The sequence below is a fragment of the Neopsephotus bourkii genome, unplaced genomic scaffold, assembly GCF_033783945.1.
Source record: "Neopsephotus bourkii isolate Nb327-2 ecotype Australia unplaced genomic scaffold, CSIRO-AGI_Nbou_v1 NB_1493, whole genome shotgun sequence".
NCBI classification, from domain to species: domain Eukaryota; kingdom Metazoa; phylum Chordata; class Aves; order Psittaciformes; family Psittacidae; genus Neopsephotus; species Neopsephotus bourkii.
The window spans coordinates 4,780,213-4,803,283 of NW_026901969.1; the positions used below are offsets into that span (position 1 = coordinate 4,780,213).

Below are 23,071 nucleotides of genomic sequence, written 5' to 3' on the forward strand. Positions count from 1 at the left end.
AGAAAGTGCTTTTCTGCTTTCTTGTCCAGTAGGCATTTTTTCATCTGAAGCATCAGCAATGAGAATCTTACTTTAAGTAACAGTTTCTGAGATACTAGAGTTTTGAACTTTTAACACTGAAAGCTTATACATATTCTAGTGTTTGTAGTAGTTAGAGAAGATTGCCCTCCATTTGTAATTTTGTCACACTGATACCATTCTATAGTTTAACTACATCATTCTGTATGTTTTGAAGCTTCATAGTGAAAAACGGGAAAAGAAATCTCCCTTAATTGAATCCACAGCCAACATGGATAATAACCAGACACAGAAAACATTCAAAAAGTAAGTAAACTGGGAAAAAATATAATCTCTTAATAAAAAAGATACCTTTAGAAGCTGTCACAAAATCCTGCTTGATAGGCTTTAGTAATGTTTCCAGGACTTAGTAAGTATTTTTCTTTTCAAACTCAGTAAAGAGACACTGATTATGGAGCAAGAAAAGAATGCATCTAGTATAGAGTCTTTGGAGCAAGAAAAAGCAGATGAAGAGGAAGAGGGAAAGAAAGATGAATCCAGTTGTTCTAGTGAAGAGGAAGAGGATGATGACTCAGAATCCGAAGCAGAGACAGGTATTTATTTGGAGCATTGTCTTTCTTTAAGTTTTTACTTTGTAAGTTTACTTGTTTAACATCACATGATCCAAAGTCAAGTATCTTAAGTTTCACTTATTCTTCTGCTTTTCACTAAGTTTCCAATTATTTTAAAGCAAATTTATATTATGTCTGAAGTCAAGTTATAACAGAGATGTTAAACAGATGTTTGTACTGGTACAGATGTGGTACTGGTGGCTACTTGGGTTAAAGCTATTAATCTACTTATTTGATTGGCTACAGTTGACACTTTGAATTAAATAGTTGGAATAATATAAGCCTTAAGTAGCATGTCAGAAAACATTAAAGAAATCTGAATATCAAATCAGAAATGAAGGCTTCATAGCAGTGTTTGCTTGTGGAACTGGTATAGAGACTGGAACAGCAGAAGTGCAAACGTTCTCATTTTTTCTTGCCTTCCTGAAGTAATTACCAATTAATCTGACAGTCTTGGCTCAGGTATTCATAAAGTAATGGTGCATATATTTTCAGAGTGCGCTGAAATGAACTTCTAAATGTAATATTTTAGTGTTAATAGTTACTTTATATACTGTATTACAAGAGGAATTCTTTTTGAAAAGTTTGGAATTGTGTGCAAAGAAACACATATTCTTTACTTTTAACTCCAGTGGAATTGATGTGGGTTTTTTCTTGAACAATTGTCAGAATCGTCAAGTAGTGATTTAAGAACAGCATTGCACCTTCCTCCAAATCACAAAACAAATATCAGGTGATTTGTGTTTCAAGATGTATGTTGAATCCTAGTAAAGAATTTTAGAACTACAGTGCAGCAATGCAATACAAGGGCATAGATGTCATTAGAAATACCTTGTTAATATTTTATACTTCTTTAAATAAGTAACTCTGAGCTGTCTGTCCTTATTTTTAAACATTCTTCCTAATTTTTTTCACCTGGGAAGTTAAGACTAAGGAGGGATTTCAAAGCTAACCAGTGTATCATAAATATTTAATGTAGGAAGAAATAAAAATAAATTGTGAAACCAAACTCTGTTATGGCCTAATTACTTTTGTATTTTGAAATAAACCAGCATTTCATTGTTAAGCTGGAAAAAAAAAATCTATCAAGCTTTGTAATTAGTCTTTCACCTTAGTATACTTGCATCCCTTATTCACAGAGACTGAGCTTTCATAAACTCAAAACACAAGAAATATATAACATGTAGTAATCTCTCAGTCACTGAGCTAACTGTAGTGTATCCTGAGCTCTGTGATTCTGGTAACTGTGTTCTCTTCGTTACCAGTAGATACTTCGTGCCAGGAAAGTATGACTGTGACACAAGAATTAATTTATGTAAACTTTGGGGTTTTTAATATCAACAAGGCTTTATCATACTTTATTTGGCAAGCTAGACTTCAAGCTTTTCCCTGTAGAGCTGCATCTCTAAATTCCAAGTTTGTACTTTCCCTTTTTTCCCACTATTCAGCTTAAGGCAGTTTTCTAGTGAAAAATTGTAAGATTATAAGAAGCATTCTGGTAGTAAAATAGTTTACTAGAGTTCAATATTCTGCAGTACTGGAAACTCTGATTTCTAATCTGTGGGGATATTTGAATTTTTTTCCTAAAATAAACATTCTGTTTCATTGATTATGAATACAGTTTAAGAATAAATGCATTTCTGTCTGTAAAACCAAGAAGTGAAATATGAATATGAAGCTGTATGTCTCCTAAAGGAGGTAAACAAATTTCAGCAGTTCAGGTTTGTTAACTTACATTGCTTGAAGTAATTTAGTGGTGCTTTGGAATTTGGTTTTAGCTCAGTCATGCACACAGCTATATTCTTACAGTCCTGTTCTGAAATTGTCAGAAATCATTTCAGAATACAGTTGTAAAAAAAAAGAAACCCAAACAATTTTCTCTTTCCACTCCTGAGAACTTTTCCTGGATATTTTAAAGCTGTATTACTCATTTGCAGATTTCCAGCAGATCTCCCTGTACATCATCTGAATCATATTGTCAGTCCACATTGCTCTGTTGAACGTTTTTATCACCATGACCTAGGAGTTTACCACCACTTATTTTCACTTGTGTTTAAAACGAACTTTCCATTAAGTGCAGTTAGACATGTAAGCTGTTTTTTTTGTATTTGTTCACTGCATCAGTAAAATATTTCACTTTGGAACAACATCCTCTGCAGTTCACATTAACTGTTAGATGTCAACGTACCTCCTACTGTTAAAATTGTATGGTCATGAGCCATATACTCAAATATAGATGGTTTGGGAACACTGTGGACTCTCTGTCTCTAGAGGTTTTCAGGACCTGACTCGTCAAAGCCCTGAGCAACCTGGTCTGTACACAATATTAACTGTTCTTTGAGTAGGAGGTTGAATTAGATTATGTCCCGAGGTCACTTTCAACCTGAATGGTTCTTTACATCTGCATCTCTGAGTGTTTAACACTTTTTGAATGACAAAAAAAAAGTTACATGCCATGACCATTATGGAAACAAGATGGACCTAAGGTACAGATTGGGAGTGAGGGGGAAGACCTCAAGGAATAGATAGTAAAATGCTGCTTGGAAAGTTGACTGTCCGATTTGTTCAAAAGAAATCAGGCTCTGTCTTGTAGAAGTGATGAAATTGTGAATGAAAAATGAAAACTCAAATCTTGTAAATATTTTGCAGATAAGACCAAAACCTTGGCAGCTGTAACTAACAATGCAAATACCACAAGTACACAATCAGCATCAGTAGCTATGACAGCGCCTTCTGTAGTTGGTGGCCAGGGGGCACCTACATCACCTGTTAAGAAGGTAAACCAAAATGTCTTTCTCATTATTTTAGATTTCTGTTTCTGTGTGCAAGCAGACGCTTCTTGGTCCTTCTATAAAAAGTGGATAGGGTTATCCAGTGAATAGCTGAAAATATGCATGGATTCCTAAAATATTTTGTCTTTTTCTGCAGAAACTATGTTCAACTTTTTTAAGCTTTGAATGGTTTTGATTCTAAACAGGGATGTAATGTACGCAACTATGAAACAGCTGAACATCTTTTCAAAAAGCAAAAATCTGTTGCACAGTGAGTGGAGTTCTTGCTTTTTTTGAAGCTAAGCTTCATTCTTTGAAAGTCTTTTCTATGGCAGACTCCTCCAGAATTTTTAGAAACTGCAGTTCTAGTGTCTCTCTGTGCCTGTGTTTGTGATGCACTTAAGGAAGGTAAGTATGACTGAAGTGCTTTCAGGAGTTCTTAAAAGCACTCAGCTAGTACTTAGGTGCGAAAGTTGAAAAAGGCAGCAGAAATAAGTAGAAAGTGCTGTAGGTCCCAACCCTGTTTTCAGTATTGTTAGGACCTCATGGATGGGCTAGAGGACTAGGACACATGTTTTTTTATTCAATGCACAGCTCAAAACCACATCTAGCAAAGGCATATTGTGTACAGGAAGCTTTTTAGTTTGGGTTGTGCAAGATATGTAATCCCCCGTGAAAAAAAAAGTTAGATAAAAATGCATAGTCAGAAGGTGGTATACAAGTCAAACTTTCAGAATATCAAAGCAAACTGTATAGCAAGTTGGTAAGGCTTCATTTCTCAGTCATTGTCGCTTTTTTGTTCGCATCGTAACCAAGGTCTAACCCTCTACTGATGCTGTTGAAAAGCGTGTTCAAGAGACCTAGTAGCTGCGTTCTGTAGAGAGTAAAGAAGATAAGATGTACTGCTGAGTGAATACTATGCATTGTATTTAGCTCCTGGGAGCTTATTGGAGTTTTACTTTTATGTTCACAATGGAACCTAACAGTGATTCATCTTAACAAAGTATGCTTTAATGTCGCAGATGCAGGGAAGATATTGCCCAACTGCATCATATTATGTGATGCTGTACAATAGAGCTGGGCCAATCTTCCTGATCCTAAGAGCTGCTTTACAAAAATCATTGTGACTGACATTCACAAGATTTATGTCAAAAAACATGAGAGCAAAAGGGGAACTGTGGGCATGGCTCACTTGCAGGAATGACTCCTGCTTCCCTTCACTGAACTTTGTGACTGGGCAGACAGCTAGGTTCCAGGGTGATCTTGTGATGTTCATCTAAACATTGTCTGCTGGCTAGTAAGGAATTATGGTTCTCTGTCATGAGAGCTGTGTTTGCAAAGCTTAGGAGCTGTGCAAAGCTCAAGAGGTACAAGTTCTCCATACAAACTAGTAAATGCATGAGGGAGGGAAGACATTGTGAATAATTTGCTGGTTTGCTAACTGTGGCTTGTTGGAATGAATTCAAATATATAATGCGAATTTTACTGCGAGGAAATAGGCCTACTTTATACAGTTTATCTTTTGAAATCACTTCAGTAGTACAAGTGTTTGTGGCAATTGGGCAGTTAAACTGATGTGCTCTCCACCCACTTTTCTTACTGCACTTAGTTATCTTTGAATGCTGTAGATTCTACCTCACACTTCAAACACAGAATTTTTCTTGTAATTACCTAAACTTCATCTTGAAGTTGGGAGTTTCCTAGCTTGTCCCTTCTAATCCATTAATCTTATATTATGCAAAAGCATTCTTAGTTATATGATCTTCAACAATAGGATGTTAGCAAATTGTTGCTAGCTGGAGTGTGGCTTGATATTCCGGAGTTGAATGATCAAATATACACAATTTTTTGATATGAGATTAAATGGCAATATATTAGGGGGGTTGGGGAGATGGCCACACAGGCTTTATAGTAAGTTTGATTGTCAGCTGGATGGTAACCTTTTATAAATCATTAATATACTGGCATTTTGTTTGTTCTAATTTTACTATGCAAGAATTAATGGCTTATCTTTTTGTCTTAAAAGGTACAGGTTAAAAGTAAATGAGTTACCTAATACTATATGTGAAAAGTTCAGGGTCTTCTGTAGCTACAAAATAAATGCACATTTGTATCAAGACTAATTGTCTTGTAACATAGCAAGTGCATGGGATCTAGAAAAGCAATTGCAGCTCATATCAATAAGCAGAAAGGCTTTAAACTGGTTTTACTACTTAAGGTAAAACAGCAGTGCATGTGAGATGTTGTACATACTCTTGCACCTGCCTTTTCAGGTTTGCACCGTCTGTGCTACTGCACTTACTCTTCTGCTTTTACACCACAGCTGGCCAAACCCTATGTTGCTCACAAGTGGTGCAGATGCAGTGTACTAAGCTTGAATCTGGGTTTTCTTCAGTCTGTATGGCATTCAGTAATGCTGCTTTCTGTCTGAGGGTACTGAAGTACGGTGAGTTTGGGAGCGAAGGTATGGGGTTTGGTATCTAAGCTAGCATGGGATGGTATTAAGGGATAGAAGATAAAAGGTATAATAGTGTGAATCTTCCAGTATTCAGCCATATGAGGATTTAGGTCATGAACCTTGTTAGGTCAACAGGCTTTGCTGTCCTCTTTTATGCAAACTGTAATTCTGTCTCTGAAGTAGCTAAACATGCTGTGTTTTTAATAAGAATCTGTTACTAAGGTTTTAAGTCTCTTACTGCTTTTTGGTATTTTGTGGTGTAACATAACATAAACATAGGATCAAGCTATGTAGTTTTAAAACAACCTTTTATTTCTGTTTTCCATTCTTTCCATCTTCATCTTTGTCTTGTCTTAAATGGCTTTAGTATGATTTCATTCCTCCTATCATGCCTGTCGCGGAGTCAGTAGATCCTGCATCATGGAGGCAGGGCTTGCGCAAAACTGGCATTGTTCTTGTGCCCAATAAGGGTGAAAAATCGATGGTGAGGTTCTGGTGTGCACAGGTTTGTGTACAGGTTGCAAAATAACATATTTAATTAAAATGTTGATACTGGATTTGCATGTTTCTAAGTTTGCATCTCCTGCTCACAGTGTGTTATTACAAAGTGTGGGTTTTTCTAAGCTAACTTGTAGAGGAGTACTATACCTTGACCAGTCTTACATTTCTTACCTCATTAACTAATTTAAAGAGGAGAGTGTGTAGGTTATGTCTCATTAAAACTCCCCTACCAATTCAACACATCTGCGATTATTAAAAAGAGTTGTATTCTCAAATCTCCACAAGGAGCATGAAGTACTGCAGGTAATGAAAATTAGTAATATAAATTCATTTACATGTGTTTTATAGTTTCCAACATCTACAACCAAGGTTTCTCCCAAAGAAGAAGAGAGGAAAGATGAATCTCCTGCTTCATGGAGGCTAGGTCTTAGAAAAACTGGTAGTTATGGTGCCCTTGCAGAGATTACTGCTTCCAAAGAAGCTCAGAAAGAAAAGGACTCTGCAGGTGTTATGCGTTCTGCTTCAAGTCCTAGACTTTCCTCTTCATTAGACAACAAAGAAAAGGTAATTTTTGGTGTGAAACATTTTGAAGAAACTATCTACCTTATTTAGTATAGATGTTTGTGATGTACTGTCGAATTAAGACTGCACTACACATCTGTTCTTTACCAACATTCCAAAAAGTCATGCAACTTCTGTGTATTTTCTTTAGTAGGTACCCGTGTTGTGACCTGGTGCATTGATCTGGGCTTTTCCCTTTCTGGGGCTTGAAATGCTAGTAGTAGTTTTTACAGTTAAGGGACATCAGAGGTTTGATAGTTTTGGCATCACGTGGAGAGTGATGTTGAAAGAACCTTATAAAAAAGGAGTGGTTTTGTATTCCACAGTCATTTTTATTTACAAAAATACGGTTTTGTAGTTAAAAATGAATAGAGAAATAAGTGAAGTACTAATTTGGGACAGTGACTAGCATAGAACTTGTGGTTCTGTTTCACTTACAAATCTTTAAATGTTTTCAGGATTAAGAATAATGCTATACTATATGAAAATACTGAAACAGCTGCTTTCAGAAAACAGTGTTGGAACTGTACTGCAGCAAATCAGAAAGGAAAAGAAATCGAGTCATTTGCCTCACTAGAATGAAAACATGAATAGCCTCCTTTTCCTGATGTAGGCCTTATGACATTTAATTAAAGCTTAAAAATCACTTGCATAATCAAGTCACAGTAAATATAGCTGAAGTTGTCATAATGATGATTTTCCAGCCAACAGCAGTATAATCAATAACACTTAATAAAAATCATGTGTTTCAGGAGAAAGATGGAAAAGGAGCTAGACTTGCATATGTTGCACCTACAATACCAAGACGACTGGCCAGTACCTCTGACATTGATGAAAAAGAGAACAGGTGACTGAAATTACAATTTCTGTTAAATATAAAATTGCTTGATTTTAGAGTGGCTGACAAACTTACAAATTTTAAGAAAATGCTAATTTATAGCATTATCCTGCTCTATAGGTTTTGCTAATCCATATGGTAATCCAATTCCTGAAGGTTTTTGATATTGTAGATTGTAATAACCCTTTTTAAAATCAGTGTTATTTTATGACAAGAGGAGAACTGGGCAATGAGTGCTGTCATCTTAGGGGAGAAAACGAATAAAATCCAAAGTACGTAGTTGTAAACTTTAAGCTACTGGAAGGTGCTAAAGGCATTTTACCGCTTTGACTTGAGCTTTAGCGTTCTGGTCTCCATTGTTACTTTTGATAATAATAAAATGTTGTGTTTCTTATAGTTTTTGTTTAAAACTATATTGGGCAGCAGCAATGATTTGCAAAAGTCAGAAGTTACTAAAGCATTTTTTCTTGTTTATATGTTGACTTTTCATCTTCATTTGGAGATTTTTACTTTCTTTGCTGATACTTTTTAGCTTTCAGTAAAAAAGAAACAACGGATTTAGGTGCATAGGCTTGTTACCTGTTAGCATTTGGGCTGCTTCCATGGCGTATTTGCGTTGTCAGAAACCTCTAATTTTTCACTTCTCTCCTTTACTACAGTTCTACTTGGGCATTTTTTTGAGTTAAGATAAAATACATAGTACAAAACTTAGAATTCTCCCTAATGTCTTATTTCTGTCGGATCAAATCTAGATAGCTGAATGTTGAATGATGTGAACTGAAAATACTCTCATTGCTCAAAATGTACTGTTATGATCATTGTCTGTAAGACTGATAAATCTTCTGTCTGAAGAGGAGATTCTTTGTTGCTGCTCTTGAGAATGGTTGATTTCAGCACAAACACAAGATAAATACTGTTTTTTCTTATGCTTGCAGGATACTGCTGCTGAAGTTCAGTCCCTGGGTGACAAATTCTGTTTGGAAACAGGGATATTCTAGCTCTCACGCTCCCCTAAGTAGCATCTCTTATGTTGCTTCACCCGATTTCTTTTAGTTTGCATGTCTGTAACAGGACAGTTTGGAGTTCTGTTTGTGCTTATCATTCTCTGGAATACTGTATTCTTTGAGGCTGAGTTTGTCAGTTGGGGTTTGCTTATAAGAGACATTATCATTATTCCAATTTTTATTCTTTTGAGATCTTCTCAAAAACTCTTGTTGTCTACAAGTGTCTTAACTAGATGATACATTAAGATTGGGATAAATATTTCATTGTGGTTTTATTTCTCAGAAGCTGTTATTGCTTGTAACAAAGGGGTTAAATTTTACCTCAGTGTTGAGGTTTGTGTCCTTGATGTGCCTGTCTTAACCATTCACAGACATAGTTCCAAAACTAGGTATCAGCGATAGTAAGTTTTTCCTCATTTGCATTGGGTGAATTTGGGTCATCAGTCTCATTAGTCCCAGTGCTGACCAAACAGTTGACATAAGAACTTTCTGTATTCCTTGGTGAACCAGAGATGAAGCCTGCTTTTAGGCCCGCCTGTTTAGGCACCAGCACTGTGCCTAGTGTATGATGTGTCAGACAACCCAGCTTACTTGCCTGAAGCCATAAGAGATCTTTGACATTTAGCCTGGCCTTCTTTACATGTAGAATTTAACCATCTGCCTTACAGGTGCCTTAGTAAAGTATTGAGGTTTCTGCCTTTGTCCCAGATCTTTGTCCTTCTTACTCAGATGCTGGGTTCTTGTTCTCCCTGTCTGAACACCTGCTTGTCTAGCTTATCGATGATGTAGTGTAATGCAGCTGACATCCCACTGTGAATAATGGACTTCCAAGATGAATCCTGGCTGGGTTTTTAGGTTAACAAATCTCAGGCTTCCAGCCTCAGTAGAGTAGCCAGTGCTACAGCAGAAGTGCTGAAGTATGTAGTGTCCTGGCAAAGTGAAACTTTCAGTAGTTATGAAAAACTTGTCATATAGCAGGACCTTTCAAAGTCAGGTCATATCTCAGAATTCCTTTTCTTTGGTGGTAAGGCATGGGTTGAAAAGACATTTTGGTGGTAAGAAAAACACATTGGCCTGTGTTTGATCATTTTCTAAGGTTATTTCCAACTGCAGCAGAAAGTGCTAGCATAAATTCTTGTGCAAAAAGAGGTACATTCTGAAGGCCATAGGTGTCTGAACATAAAATACATCTTTACAAAACATTATTTTTCCCTTGCACACCTGGCTGCCTTTTAGGTATAGTGAAAGACTTTTTTTCCTTCTGTCTGAACTTTAGTTTAAATGTTGAGCTGACATTTTTATTAGAATTCAGGTTTTTTTCGTCTCAGTTTTCAGGGTGTTTTTCCTAAGTAGACTTTTGCAAGGTTATTTCTTTCTGCTATAAACTGCAACAGCAGGCTGGAAATTCCTTATGACTAAAGTAATGTCAGCTAGTGATACGTGGCAGGCCACTCAGGAATGGCTACTGCAGGCCTGTTTATACTGGTGTACAGTATCATGCGTTCTAAAGGCTAGTCAGCTCTTAAACTTTTTATAACATCAAAGAATGAAAAAGCCCATGAAATCAGTTTCTGATGATGATTCGATCCTCTTTAGCAGTTTTTCTTTTAATACGACTTTTCTATTATATTTCTGACAGTGTTAGCTTGACTGTAATATTTTTCCATAGGAGCTTGGAAATTATTGTCCATAAAGGTAATTTTATTCCTGTTTCACATGATTTTGTTTAAGTGTGTTATCCAGGGTTTTAATACTTAATATGAAATGCCTTTTCAGCTCACATCAAGAACAGCCTTCTTTAATACAGGTTTGCTAAACTAAAATTTTTTTTACAGGGACTTGTCTGCTAGCTCAATACGTGGTGGCAGTTCCTACACCAGGAGAAAATGGGAGGAAGATGTCAAGAAAAACAGTTTGAATGAAGGTCCTACATCATTAAACACAAGTTATCAAAGAAGGTGTGGGATTTTCTCTTACTTTCTTTTTTTTTTTTATCAAAACAAGCTTACAAATTATGAAAAGAAAACAATGAATGAAGTGCTGAATCACTTCATAAGGACAGTTTGAAACTGAATGCTGACATGTTGAAATGTTAATAATTTAGAAGTATGCACTTATGCTGATGCAGTGCTCATGCTGATTTGAAAGCTACACCATTTTTACTAAGTTAGAGTGTTGCAGCAACTGCTATATAATTAAAATTATACGCTTTCTTTTTCCTGTTGTTTGTTTCAGTTTGAGGTTCATTTGACTCTTTCCAGGTTAGTTCAGTAACCAAAGAGAACTACTTTATATGTTGGAATACAAATAATTCTGCTTGGTATTTGAAAAGAAAAGGGGGAAAGTATTGTCTCTGTTGACTTCAGGTTTTTGCATGACCAGTATCGGAGATCTTGGGCTGCTCTCCATAGTGATAGATTATAACCATCCCTATGGTGAATATTAGCATCCTAGAATGCAAACATAAAACTAACTTGAATACAGACTAAATGAAATTAATTTTCAGTTGTGCACAACTCCTGTCTTGCAAGATTTTCTCAGAAGGAATCCTATCCTGCAGATACAGAGATGATTGATTTTACTCCATTGTGTAGTTTCAGTGTAGCTATTTGAGTAAAGTTGTTCATTGGAATTAGTGGAGCAATGAATACCTAAATTGAATACATCAAAAGAAAAGATTCGGGTAGCTGAGTTGCATATTGATATGTACTGCTGATGTACGTGCTACTTAATACTTATTTAGTCTTGACATTGATGTCAGTGGCGTGTAGACAGGCTGTTTCATACACAGCATAATACATCTTACATCTTTGTTAACCTCCTGTCTTAAAAAAAACCCTCAATTTCCTACCTTTAGGTTTAGGAAAGATAATGCACAGATTTCCAGTTCGGGATGGGAAATATCAGTAGTTGATGTATGAGAGCAATCTTTGCATGTTAGCTTTAATCAGTATTTATGCTCCAGTCTTCAAACAAAATGTACTCATCACTTTTAATGGCACGTGGTGCTCTAACAGGGTATTTCCTTAGTTGTTCTTGTACAGTTATTTTTTCTTTGTCATTATAGAATCGATAGTAATAGAAAAAAATGATCAACTGCAGAATGAGAAAGAAGCATCTTTCCTTAAATCTTTTGCAGTTGGCAATATGATGTTATGTCTGTCCTAACTCTGATTCTGAGATTCAGTTATGGGAAAACATCCTGACTTGGTCATATAAAATTTGTTCAGCAAGAATCAATGGATAAAAATGTGGAAAACACTGTAACTTCTTTACAACTTGAAAAGCAAGGGAAAAGTTTGAGTGGGAGGTTAATCTCTCTGGGGATGATTAAAAAAAAGCAGTACATTTAATTGGTTGAAAATTATAGGAGGAGTGATATTGATGACATTTCTGACAAGCTGTGGAGTAAAATTCTGCATTTTCTGAGGTATTCAGTGGGGGTGAAACAGCGGTTTAAAAATGGGATATTGGGGGCCCATCTGCATGTGTACTTCAGTAGATGTGATTAAGACAGTCATACACAAGCCAGTGAGATTCTTTTATCTTTGTGTGGAGAAATGGTCACAGCTAAGGCATACTTCTGCTGCCCTCTGATGTCATAAGTTAGAAGTCCTAGTCAAGGAATAGTGAGGAAAATAGCTCTTTTGCCTCAGAATTTTCTGATACTCAACTGAGACACAAGAATACATAGTCAGGAGTTTATTGGATAATTCACAGCTTTGTGATATTTTAATGAGTAAAGATACTTAATACAAATGCATCCAATGTGCATGTCTCTCCTTCAGTGGCTCCTTTGGTAGAAGACAAGATGATTTGATTAGTTCTAATGTTCCAAGTACTGCATCAACAGTTACCTCTTCTGCTGGTCTTCAGAAAACACTGCCTGCCAGCACAAACACTACTACAAAGAGTACAACGGGTTCTACTTCAGCAGGTGTACAAAGCAGGTAATGGCACCAGCACACTTCTTGTCTTCTTTTTTTGTCAGGTCTATTGTGTGCTTATGTTTGTGCATGCGTTCTTGTTTAGTAGATCCTGGGGCTCTGGATTTTTTCATTTTCCTGTTAAATTTGTTTTGATTTTATACAATTTGGCTCAAAAATTGTGAATGGCTTTCTACTGTAAAGTGACTGCCATATTGGTATAAAAGACTAAATTGAATGTTAGAAGGGTGCAAAGAATAAAAGTTCCATTATTGTGAACTGCTAATTCTTAATGGTTTCAATTTAACAGCTCAAGTTGAGCTTTCATAGTAGAGACATTTCTCAGATTGTTTTTAAAAAAAATCCATCCCTCAATTTACATGTTATTAGTTGTTTAGTAAAGTGCTTTCATTGTTTAGCTGTTTCCTTTTCTCTTTTTTTGTGTTGCTGCTTGTTATGCTGTAGTACCTCAAATCGTTTGTGGGCTGAGGATAGTACTGAGAAAGAAAAGGACAGTGTTCCTACAGCAGTGACCGTTCCTGTTGCACCATCTGTTGTAAATGCTACAGCCACTACCACAGCCATGACTACAGCTACTTCTGGCACTGTGTCCTCAACATCAGAGGTCAGGGAGAGACGGAGGTGTGTAAAGGTCCTAAGAGTAATGTTGCTCTTACAGAAAAATTTTCTTCTTTTCTTATTTCAAGGAATGTGTTGGTTACAACAAATTTGGATAGTGCAGTATGTAAAGCAGTCTTACTTGCTTGCTCTGTACTGAAACAACTAGCAGTGTGCCTCAATGTATGTAAGAGCTTAGTACTGTAGAGACCATTCATATATTTTTTTTACTGGCCTTGGATTCTCATCTGGTATATGGTACTTTCATATTTGTATTTCTGTAATAGATTAAATGAGTCCTCCTAAATATACCCATAATGGAACTGTGTAAAAACATGGAATTAAAAATGAGAAAATCAATGATTGATTACTTACTACAAGTAGGTTGCTGCTGATTGAGCTACTGTGCCACTGGCAGTATGCTAATATGGTACAATGTAGCATTTTTTCAGTCATCTTGTCTGCCTAGCACTACTGATAAAGGAATATCGAACCCAACACATTCTGTTTATGTCATTGCATCATTTAGGCTCTCTTTTACTTGAAACATAATATGCAGTTGTAAATGCAGTGGTTTCAGAGCTGTTCAGTACAAAGAATGAGTAAGAAGATGGTATAAATGTTATTAAAAAAATACAGTGGTTTTCGTGTTACATTGAGGATGAATTAAGATTGGTGCATATTTATGGTTCTGTAAAGAGTTCTTACCTGCTATTTATGGAAGCAAGAGTTGCTAATTCCTGTTAGCTTTCCTTGGGTTTTTCTTTTTCCAGATATTTATAAATGTTTATCCTTTAATACTCCTGCTGAAATGCAAGATTTCTTTGCTTCTTCTCTAGTAGTTTTGAAATGCAGCTTCTGCATCCGTACCAGATTTGTGCATCTCTGTATGTTCACGAAGATAATGAAGCTGTTCATGGGTACAGAAGAAAACCTGCATTCTTTTGGTTGAATTAAGACAGCAATAACTTTTAAGCATTTTTCATAATTTTAGGCCTATTTGGGGTAGTATTTTCCATAGTCTTCATACCCAAAACTGAGATGAAATAAATTCTCTGAAACGAGGATTATTTTTTAGTTCTCTGCCGTGATTCAGGAGGTGCCCACACATGCTTCCAACCCATCTTAGTAACAACCGTAGTTGGAACCAGCATTTTCCGTAGCAAAATTTGGCTGAACCCAACACATCAAAAGCAAAATCAGCAAAACACATCTTTTATTTCAGAAGTGGTCCCAACTTTAAAATGCATATGCTTTTTCAGTTTCAGATGAGCTAGAAAAGCAAGAAATTTAGAATTAAGGCTTTTGCTGTCTTGTTCGCTCTCACTAGTACGTGTATACTAATGCTCATAAACTATGTATGTTTTATATATCAGCAGTTGGCCTGAAATGCCTTGTTTTTATATGGCTCTGGGCCAATTGTGTCATATACTATTACAGATGCATTCTTGATGGCGTATAAAATACCCATTAAACCTTGAGAAATCAGCAAAACTGAAATAATGACTGCAATGCACATGAAAGATAGTGCACATGAAAGCATCAGCACTTGCATATCTATCTGTATATATACAGATACATATATATATGTGCGTGTGTGTATCTTTGTATGTTTATATGCAAATGGAAAACTTCTTTATATATGAAATATTATATGCTAAGTATTTTCCTTAGAAATTAAGTTGGTTAATCCATATTGACAGATTGAAACTGTGTATTTAGAAAGTATGTTTGAAATGGTACTTCCAAGAATATTAGAAAAGTAAAGGCAAACTACTTTTAGTAACGGAGCATATAGTGGTGCATCCTTTTGGAATGGTTTCAGAAGCTATATATCTCATTTTTAATATTGGTTTAGAGACCTTGTATGTACTCTAGTAGCCTTTTGTCTTTGATTACAGTTACCTGCTTACTCTGCAGGATTTGGGGGGGGGTTCATGAGGATTTATTCTTAAACACAGTTTTTTTCAAAGGGAGTGAGATTACTCAAAGCATGGATGATTCATATGAAAATATGGTAACCACCTCCTCAAGGACTTTTAATCTCAACAACAGCTGGTATAATTAGATTTTTGGCATTAGCAGTATGTTTAGTTTTTTCTAAATGCCTAGAAGTTTAGTTGCACACACATATTTTATGTATAAATGTGTAATTGACTCTGAGGTCTTCTACTGCTGTGTTAGTAGACTACTGAAATATCAAAAAAATTCAGGTTACATTTAGAGGAAATGGTAAAAAGTAACCTAATTAAGTAGGAAAAACACGATGTATTTTAATTGAGTTCTAAGGCTGCAATCTTGATGAATCGGTGATTATGATACGGTTGTAATCTGGTTTATATAAAGATTTTCTTCTAACTGCTTTGGTTTTCAGTCATAATGTGTTGTGGGTTTTTTTCTGACCATTTAATACATTTGTACAAAAGTTATTGTGTGCCAATTTTGTTTGTAATTAACTCTTTAGATCATACCTCACTCCAGTACGAGATGAAGAGTCAGAGTCCCAGAGAAAAGCTAGATCCAGGCAAGCAAGACAGTCTAGAAGATCTACGCAGGTATAGTTTCATTGAAGCTTCCACGTTTATGGAAGCATCCCTCTGTAGCTCCCTGAGTACAATGAAGTACTAATTTCCCAGTAAAGCTCCAAATAAACTGATGGGTCTTCCTGGTATAAAACAGCTTGTCTCAGATAAAATAAAGCCTCTTTGGCCTCTTTTTTCCCCTTTCTTTCCTGCAAGCTTTGTGACCTTCATTGTGTACTGAAAGTTGCTTTTTCTAATCACTGAAGAGTCATTTAATACAAATTTGAAAGCACAGCCTCCTCCACTAAAAGGAAGATTTTGATTGCATGGGGGTGAAATGGCTTACTTGAGTAATTGTATCTTGATGTTATATAGATGTTTAACACTTTGAATTCTTTAAGAACTAACAGCTATATGTTTCTGACTGAAGACTTAATACTCAAGAAATAGGCTTAGCATACTTTATGTACTTCCATTTCTCAGTCTTTTTTTTCTGTACATGGACTACTAAAGATAATGGTTGAGCTGACCAGTATATGGCTAGCTAATAAGATCCATGACATAGAAAAAAATACATTCAACCTAGTTTCTGTGGACATGGAGGAGTACTAAGGAAGAGGGTTTTGTTACTTGCTAATAATCTAGAATCTCACAGCATGCCTCCTTTCAGCCTTTCTTTCTTAGTTTACATACTGATACATTTGGTTGCTCTTTCCGATTTCTGTCAGATCTACCTCATACTAATTGCCAGGGCAATCTTAACCCAGGGGAGGATGTGAGAGTAGCAAAATCTCCAGCTGGTACTTGAACACTCTTTGAGCAGTGAAGCAATTACCAACTGCTATCCTCTGGAGCATCTCTACCCTTCTCTTCTTGTGTCTGCTGACAAATTGAGAATAATCAGCACATAGTTCCAGATGAAACAGCACAAAAAAAATCCTCCAGCCATCATCCTTATGGATGTTAAGGCCAAGTCTGTATCTTCATAGTTTATTGATGTTACTTTCAAATTTAAAAAACTAAGAATTGTGTTGCTGGAGAATCTGTGGCGGACCACATTGCAGCAAACACTTTCTGCTAATCAAAAAGAGGTTTTTGGCTCCAAGGCTCGAGAGGAAAACATACAGGTAGAGCATATAGGTAAAATTTATTTCCTTATAGTTAGAATTAATATTCTTAAGCTGAATTTTGTCATTAAAATAGTGATCACCAACATTAATATGAGTGATACATTGAAACATTTGCTGAAATGCTGAAAACTGCTGTTTTCACAGGGTGTAACACTGACAGATCTTCAGGAAGCTGAAAAAACTATAGGAAGAAATCGTCCCACACGAACCAGAGAACAGGAAAATGAAGAAAAAGAAAAAGAAGAGAAAGAAAAGCAAGACAAAGAAAAACAAGAAGAAAAGAAAGAATCTGAAACTAAAGATGATGATTACAGACAAAGATATTCCCGAACTGTTGAAGAGGTATTTTCATGATGAGTGTCTTTAGGTAGAGAAATCGTATGAATCTTAACTCCCAAGTATGATGCTTTAATTTTGTTACTACTGTAAGAATTATTTATCTAGGTAAATGTTTTAATATCATATATTTTAATTCTTTTTTGATCTTGGTAAATTAATTTTGACATTTTTCTGCTGAATAGCCATATCATCGCTATAGACCAACTTCAACTTCAACGTCTTCGTCATCAACCACCTCTTCGCTCTCCACCTCCACTAGCTCTCTTTCAACTTCAAGCCAACTGAACAGACCAAACAGCCTTATAGGTATAACTTCGGCCTATTCTCGAAGCGGAACAAAGGAAAGCGAGAGAGGTAGGAGTACTGTTTGTGAAGGGTTATTTTTTTTTCTTTGGTTTAGTTAACAAAGGGCAGCATATGCTTCTACAGGTAATTCAAAATAGCGTGTGATGTGTAAGACCACTGGGGATGTATCTTACTCCAGACTTTTACAAGAAATTCCAAAACTTGAACATAAAAAGGAAAATGATTTTCTGTACTTGGTAGTGTTTTGCAGCTGATTATTATATGAATCTATGTTTTCCATTGATGCATCTTAGAAATGTCAAATATACTGCCATGGGTATGCACATAATGCTTTCATTTCTGCTTTAACACATCAACAGATACCACATTTCAGAGTTTAAATACTTGGAGGTATTAAGAAGGAATTTTACTTGATTAAATAAATGAGGTTTTTTTCAGTCCTTCCAATATTGGAGGATTGGAACAATGCTTTAATGCTTTAAGAACCTCTCAAGGTTTCATTAGCAGCTGAAAACAAAGGGAAGAAGACATTTCCAGTGGTAGGTCAGAATATCTCATGGAACCATACTTTTAAGCACTTACTGGATTCATGTAACCTTAAGCTGAGGAACAGATGTGTGACTCAGAGGTGAGAAAAAAGCTTTTCTTTGACATCACAGAGATTTTGCTCTTACTGCAAATATGAATCACATGCTATAATTCTCAGAGATGTTGTGCCTGACCAGTTGCCTGCCAAAAGAAGACATTGTTGATAGATAACAGTGTGATTTCCTGCTCTGTCTCAGAGGCATGCCACAGTTGACATGACTGATTCAAGTCATTGATCAGTAACTTGAACACAATTACTGATTGAAATTTATAATTGTTATACAGAGGATCAGATTAAATGATCGAATCTCCATAAACTACATAGAAGTATTGCCATATTCCCTAGACTTGTATTTTCTGAGGAAGTTATTGGAGCTAAACTTGAGGAATATGCTTCCTGATTTTTTTTTCCTTTGTGTCCTGCTATGAACTGAAATTTGGATTAAGATTCTTCAGTAATGCATGCTTACTCTGAGAAACTCTTTCTAGATTGCTCTTAGAAATTATTTTCATGGGTAAATATTAGCTACAGCAGGTTCTTTTTTTCAAATTGTGACTGTAGGAGGAGAAATACGTTACCGTCTGAAAGCCCAGAGGTAAAACCATCATTTCTTTAATTAAGGAAGGTGTATGTGCACCAGGAATATTTGTGTTTCCTTCTTTTCTGTTTAAATCTTGCTTCACACTAAACTGTTTATTTATCTTTAAAGACTAGTGGTGCTAAAGTCACATTTTTAGTGGTGCTTCTGTCTGAACTCAAATCTGTGGTTTTCTTCTTTAATAAAAGAACAGCACACTGAATAGACTGCATGGTAATAGGCAAGTAACTGGCTTGGGCAAGTTTGGTTTTGGTTGTTTGGTTTATGGAATGTTTTTTTGTACAAATTACTTGTAAACATATAGGGAAACAAACACAATCCTGAGATACTATGTTGGGCTTGAACTGCAATTGCGTTTCTTTTAAAGAAAAGGAGAATCTGTAATATAGTATTAATGTAGTCTAGGGGATCCCATTTTATTCTTCCTTAAATCAAACTGGAGAGGACTGTAATGAAATGGGGGACTCTAAGGAGGATTTAACAGAATTTTTAAAGTTTTTGAGTTTTAGTATCCAATTCTTGATGCAAGCAAAAAAACCTTTGTTTGACAAAGAATTGTGAAGACTTGCCTTGTCTTATTTTGTACTTTTCTACATCTACTGACACAGATGTTTGAATTATTATATGACAGATTGGGAATGTGAATTTTAAGTACAATTTATATGTATCACTGTCCCATTGAAACATTTTGTTGAGGTGGCTGAGATGGAATTAGTATTTTGCAATTGATGTTCAAGAATCGAAACAATATTTATAGTATTATAGAGCTACATTCTGAGGAATGTGTACTACAGCAAACCCTGTATGTGATGAGAAGCTCTTTAGCTCTCAGGTCAAAACAATATTTGTAAACATTTTAGACTGAGAATTGTCTCAAAAATTTTCAGAAAAATTCGATTTTGTCATATTTAAATGAATAAGAAAGTTGTTATTAACAGAAGGGGGCAAAAAAGAGGAAGAAAAGGAAGAAGATAAGTCACAGCCGAAGTCTATAAGGGAAAGGAGGCGACCAAGAGAAAAACGACGATCTACAGGAGTTTCTTTTTGGACTCAAGATGTAAGTAAACAACTGCTACTGCTGATCTATAGCCTTAGCTTGTAGCGATATGGCATGTGTACAAACTATTCTTAACATAGAGAATAGGGTAATACAGCGTATAATTAATTATTCTGGAAAAACTGATGCTTGTTCAAGTTATATATATTCTTTGTATCTATTTTGAAAAATTAAGTCTTAAGTTATGATGATAATGCTAAAAAGTACTTTAGAATACTGTATTAACCATAACTTAATAGGAATTAATCCTAATCTAAGGAAAAAATAATCATTGAATAACTCTTTTGTAACGCATGCATCCCAAAGCTGTAAGAATGAGAATCATTTTCTGGCACGTTACAGCTGTGCCAGAAATTGTACTTAAAATTGAAAGAACTGCTCTGTCAGATTGGAAGGGTTATAATTGATGGTTCAGCCAATTCCCTTTCCCTCTTCTTTGTCATGGGATCAGTATGAAATTTTGTAAAAGCAAGATTTTCATATGCCAGATGCAAAGTTCTGTTTCCTCTCTTTCTGGTACTGCAAACATGCTCTTGTTCAAGAATTTTCACCATATATTCTCTATATATGATTTGGGTGGAATTCTACTGCTCTTAGATTTTCTCATATGAAGTCTAGAATGCTTTAAAATCTCTGTAAGCTTTCAACAGTTGTTTTCCTCTCCCACCTCTTTCACCAGAGTGAAAATGAACAGGAACACCAGTCTGATTCAGAAGAAGGAACAAATAAGAAAGAAACTCAGGTAATTTTAAAAAGATGATTACTTCATTAACTTTCTAACAGATACGTATTGATTGCAAAACTTCTGTTGCAGTTGCATTAAATTAAAAGAGTACCTACAGTAGGTAGGTAGGTGTTAATAGTTCGTGGCTATGGCTCAGTGCCATTTCCTTTGCAGGCTTTAATAGCAAATTTTAACAAGTTAACAATGGCTAAAATGGATCTTTTTATCTTCCATTCTGATTATATAGAAATAACATCCATAAAACATAGGTGAAATCTCTTGACGCGTAGGTTAGCGACATGTTGCAGCAAGTTACCAGAGGGCTGTCAGTTTCTACCTTGCAGAAGTTTTTCTTCCATATGCTCTGTTATTTTCAGATAAATTATGTACAGTGATTTCTGCACACTAATTAAAGCATTTTAAAATTGACCCCAGTCAATAATGTCAATAATGTAATTAACATGAGAAGTTAATATAATGAAGCATACAATGCTGAAGAGCACAATATACCTGATTTCTCCATTGAAGAAAATGGATTTCAGAACATCCTAATTCACCACTATTAGTCAGTGGATAACAGTATAATAGGCTTGATTTGATGGAGAAAGGCCTTATAAACTGAGTGGTGTGTGACAGTGGGATGAAGAGGGATTTATAAGGGAAATAATAACTTAAGATGTACTATAAAATGGTATAGCAGGATGTATTTCTCTTGACCTAAACCCTGGAGTTACACATTATGGAATCGTCTTCGTTACTGAGGAATAAAACTTGAATGATATTTCTCTCCTTTTTGTAAAAGCTTCCATTAAACATTCCTTAAATACTCTAGTTAAGAGATTCATTCTGGTTTTGGTTTGCTCCACTTTTTATTTCTGTGTCACATTAACATGAATGCATAGTCCTGTTTCCTTTCCTCCCACTAGTATATATCATTATCCTTAGATCTGTAATTACTCCTGTTCTGTAAAAATTTGTTTCAGTTGAATGTCCATGTGGTGCTTCTAATTGTATTAGACTCATAAAACTACAATGAAATAGTGATAAAACAGGCCCAAAATTACTGTTATGAGCTATAATTAAAAGGATGTGTGTTGGGGTAGGATGGTGAAGTGTAGACTTAGACTGCCTAATCATGGCTTGGTTTAGGAGTCAAAATACTCTCCTAGCTCTGTACTTCCCACAGAAGACTTTAGTAGTTTGGTTTCATTTTAAGTCAGTATAATATCAGATTTGAGTTCATGAAGAGCTCTGAAATAAATTGAAGGTGTGAACTGTCACTGTCACCTAGCTACATAAATTGATTTTGTTTTGTTGATACGAGCTCTTGTGTCAGCTGCAGAAAATACAAAACCAGACTGAAAGTGAATTAAATTTCAAAACAAGTATTTCATGTGCGTTTAAGTTTTCTTTTCAAGTTTTGTCAAATCTAATACAGAATTTCCAGTATGGTGTCAAAATTGCAGAAAATGTCCTAACCTTGTAATTATTATAATTTTTAACTATGTCTTAAAAATTGTAGATAATGACTTCATCGTTTTCATATTTAGGTGTGGGGTTGTTTTTTTTCCTTTGCATACAGATGGTTTATCAGAGATGTAAAACATTTTGTAAAGTTCATGTAACTTCCTCTCTTTGATAAACAACTATTTAGCATTTATCAGTGATAAACTGAGTACTAAATATATTACTTCTGTCAGTGCAGTATATTGCCACCTAAGAAATAGAATAGTGGAATAAATCTTGAATGTTCTGAGAGGAAGTTTGTTCCCAAATCCATGCAAAAAGTGTATTTTTATTGTTTTTTTAAATGCCTAAAGAAACTGCACTTTCTGTATTGTAGTTGCTAAATCTGCTTTCACTTCGACACAAATCTTAATTGCTTTATTGTAGAAATTCATTATTGGGTTACAAGTCGTTCTCAGTTCTAGGAAGAGAAAAGGAAAGGTATGAAAAAACTAGAACTAGAGTGAAAGACAGTCAGAAAGTAGTTGTGCTTTTTCAGTTCTGGTGGTTATTTGATGTACTGCTATTTAGAAGACAGAAACATCAGATAGGCTGAAATTCTCTATTACTCCCTTATGTGGTGCTGCTGTTGTGTGGTTTGTTTTTTTTTCTTGGTGAAGCTACAAGCCACAGGTAGACGATGGTAACTATAAAATTCCAAAGGCTTTGGCAGTAACTCAAGAATTTAAACTGAAGAGAAGAGGTCTTGGGTGCATGCTACAAAGAAAACTGAAGGACCTTAGACAAAATAAGGAGCCAGAAAATTATTATTTGCTTCAGAGGCCTCTGAAATAACTGTTTTGTAAGATTTCAGTTTCTGCTTTCATGTTCTTTGGTCCTCCAGAGCTGCCTTTTTACTTCTTAGCTGATCCTTTGTCCATAAAGGAGAGCAATTAAAGAGATGTCAGACTTTGCCTCCACTTTGACAGTTCAAGGTTCTAATGAAATTTTCTTTAGGCTTTTTAATGTTAAGAGGTGAGAATTTCCTCAACTC

General features: G+C 35.5%; 1 protein-coding gene across 2 annotated transcripts in view; it reads left to right on the forward strand.

Moving 5' to 3' along the window:
* PPP1R12A (protein phosphatase 1 regulatory subunit 12A) overlaps positions 1-23,071 on the forward strand; it is a 117,933-nt gene that overhangs the window by 76,813 nt on the left and 18,049 nt on the right. Inside the window, exons 7-20 of one of the 2 annotated variants that reach the window (XM_061369375.1) lie at positions 236-324; positions 454-611; positions 3,279-3,406; positions 6,226-6,342; positions 6,708-6,923; positions 7,673-7,767; positions 10,598-10,720; positions 12,551-12,712; positions 13,154-13,330; positions 15,771-15,861; positions 17,103-17,300; positions 17,480-17,651; positions 19,729-19,847; positions 20,527-20,584. In XM_061369375.1, coding sequence (XP_061225359.1) covers positions 236-324; positions 454-611; positions 3,279-3,406; positions 6,226-6,342; positions 6,708-6,923; positions 7,673-7,767; positions 10,598-10,720; positions 12,551-12,712; positions 13,154-13,330; positions 15,771-15,861; positions 17,103-17,300; positions 17,480-17,651; positions 19,729-19,847; positions 20,527-20,584 — 1,903 coding nt within the window. The remainder of the gene's footprint in view (positions 1-235; positions 325-453; positions 612-3,278; positions 3,407-6,225; positions 6,343-6,707; positions 6,924-7,672; positions 7,768-10,597; positions 10,721-12,550; positions 12,713-13,153; positions 13,331-15,770; positions 15,862-17,102; positions 17,301-17,479; positions 17,652-19,728; positions 19,848-20,526; positions 20,585-23,071) is intronic. The other variant, XM_061369376.1, reaches the window with a different exon arrangement.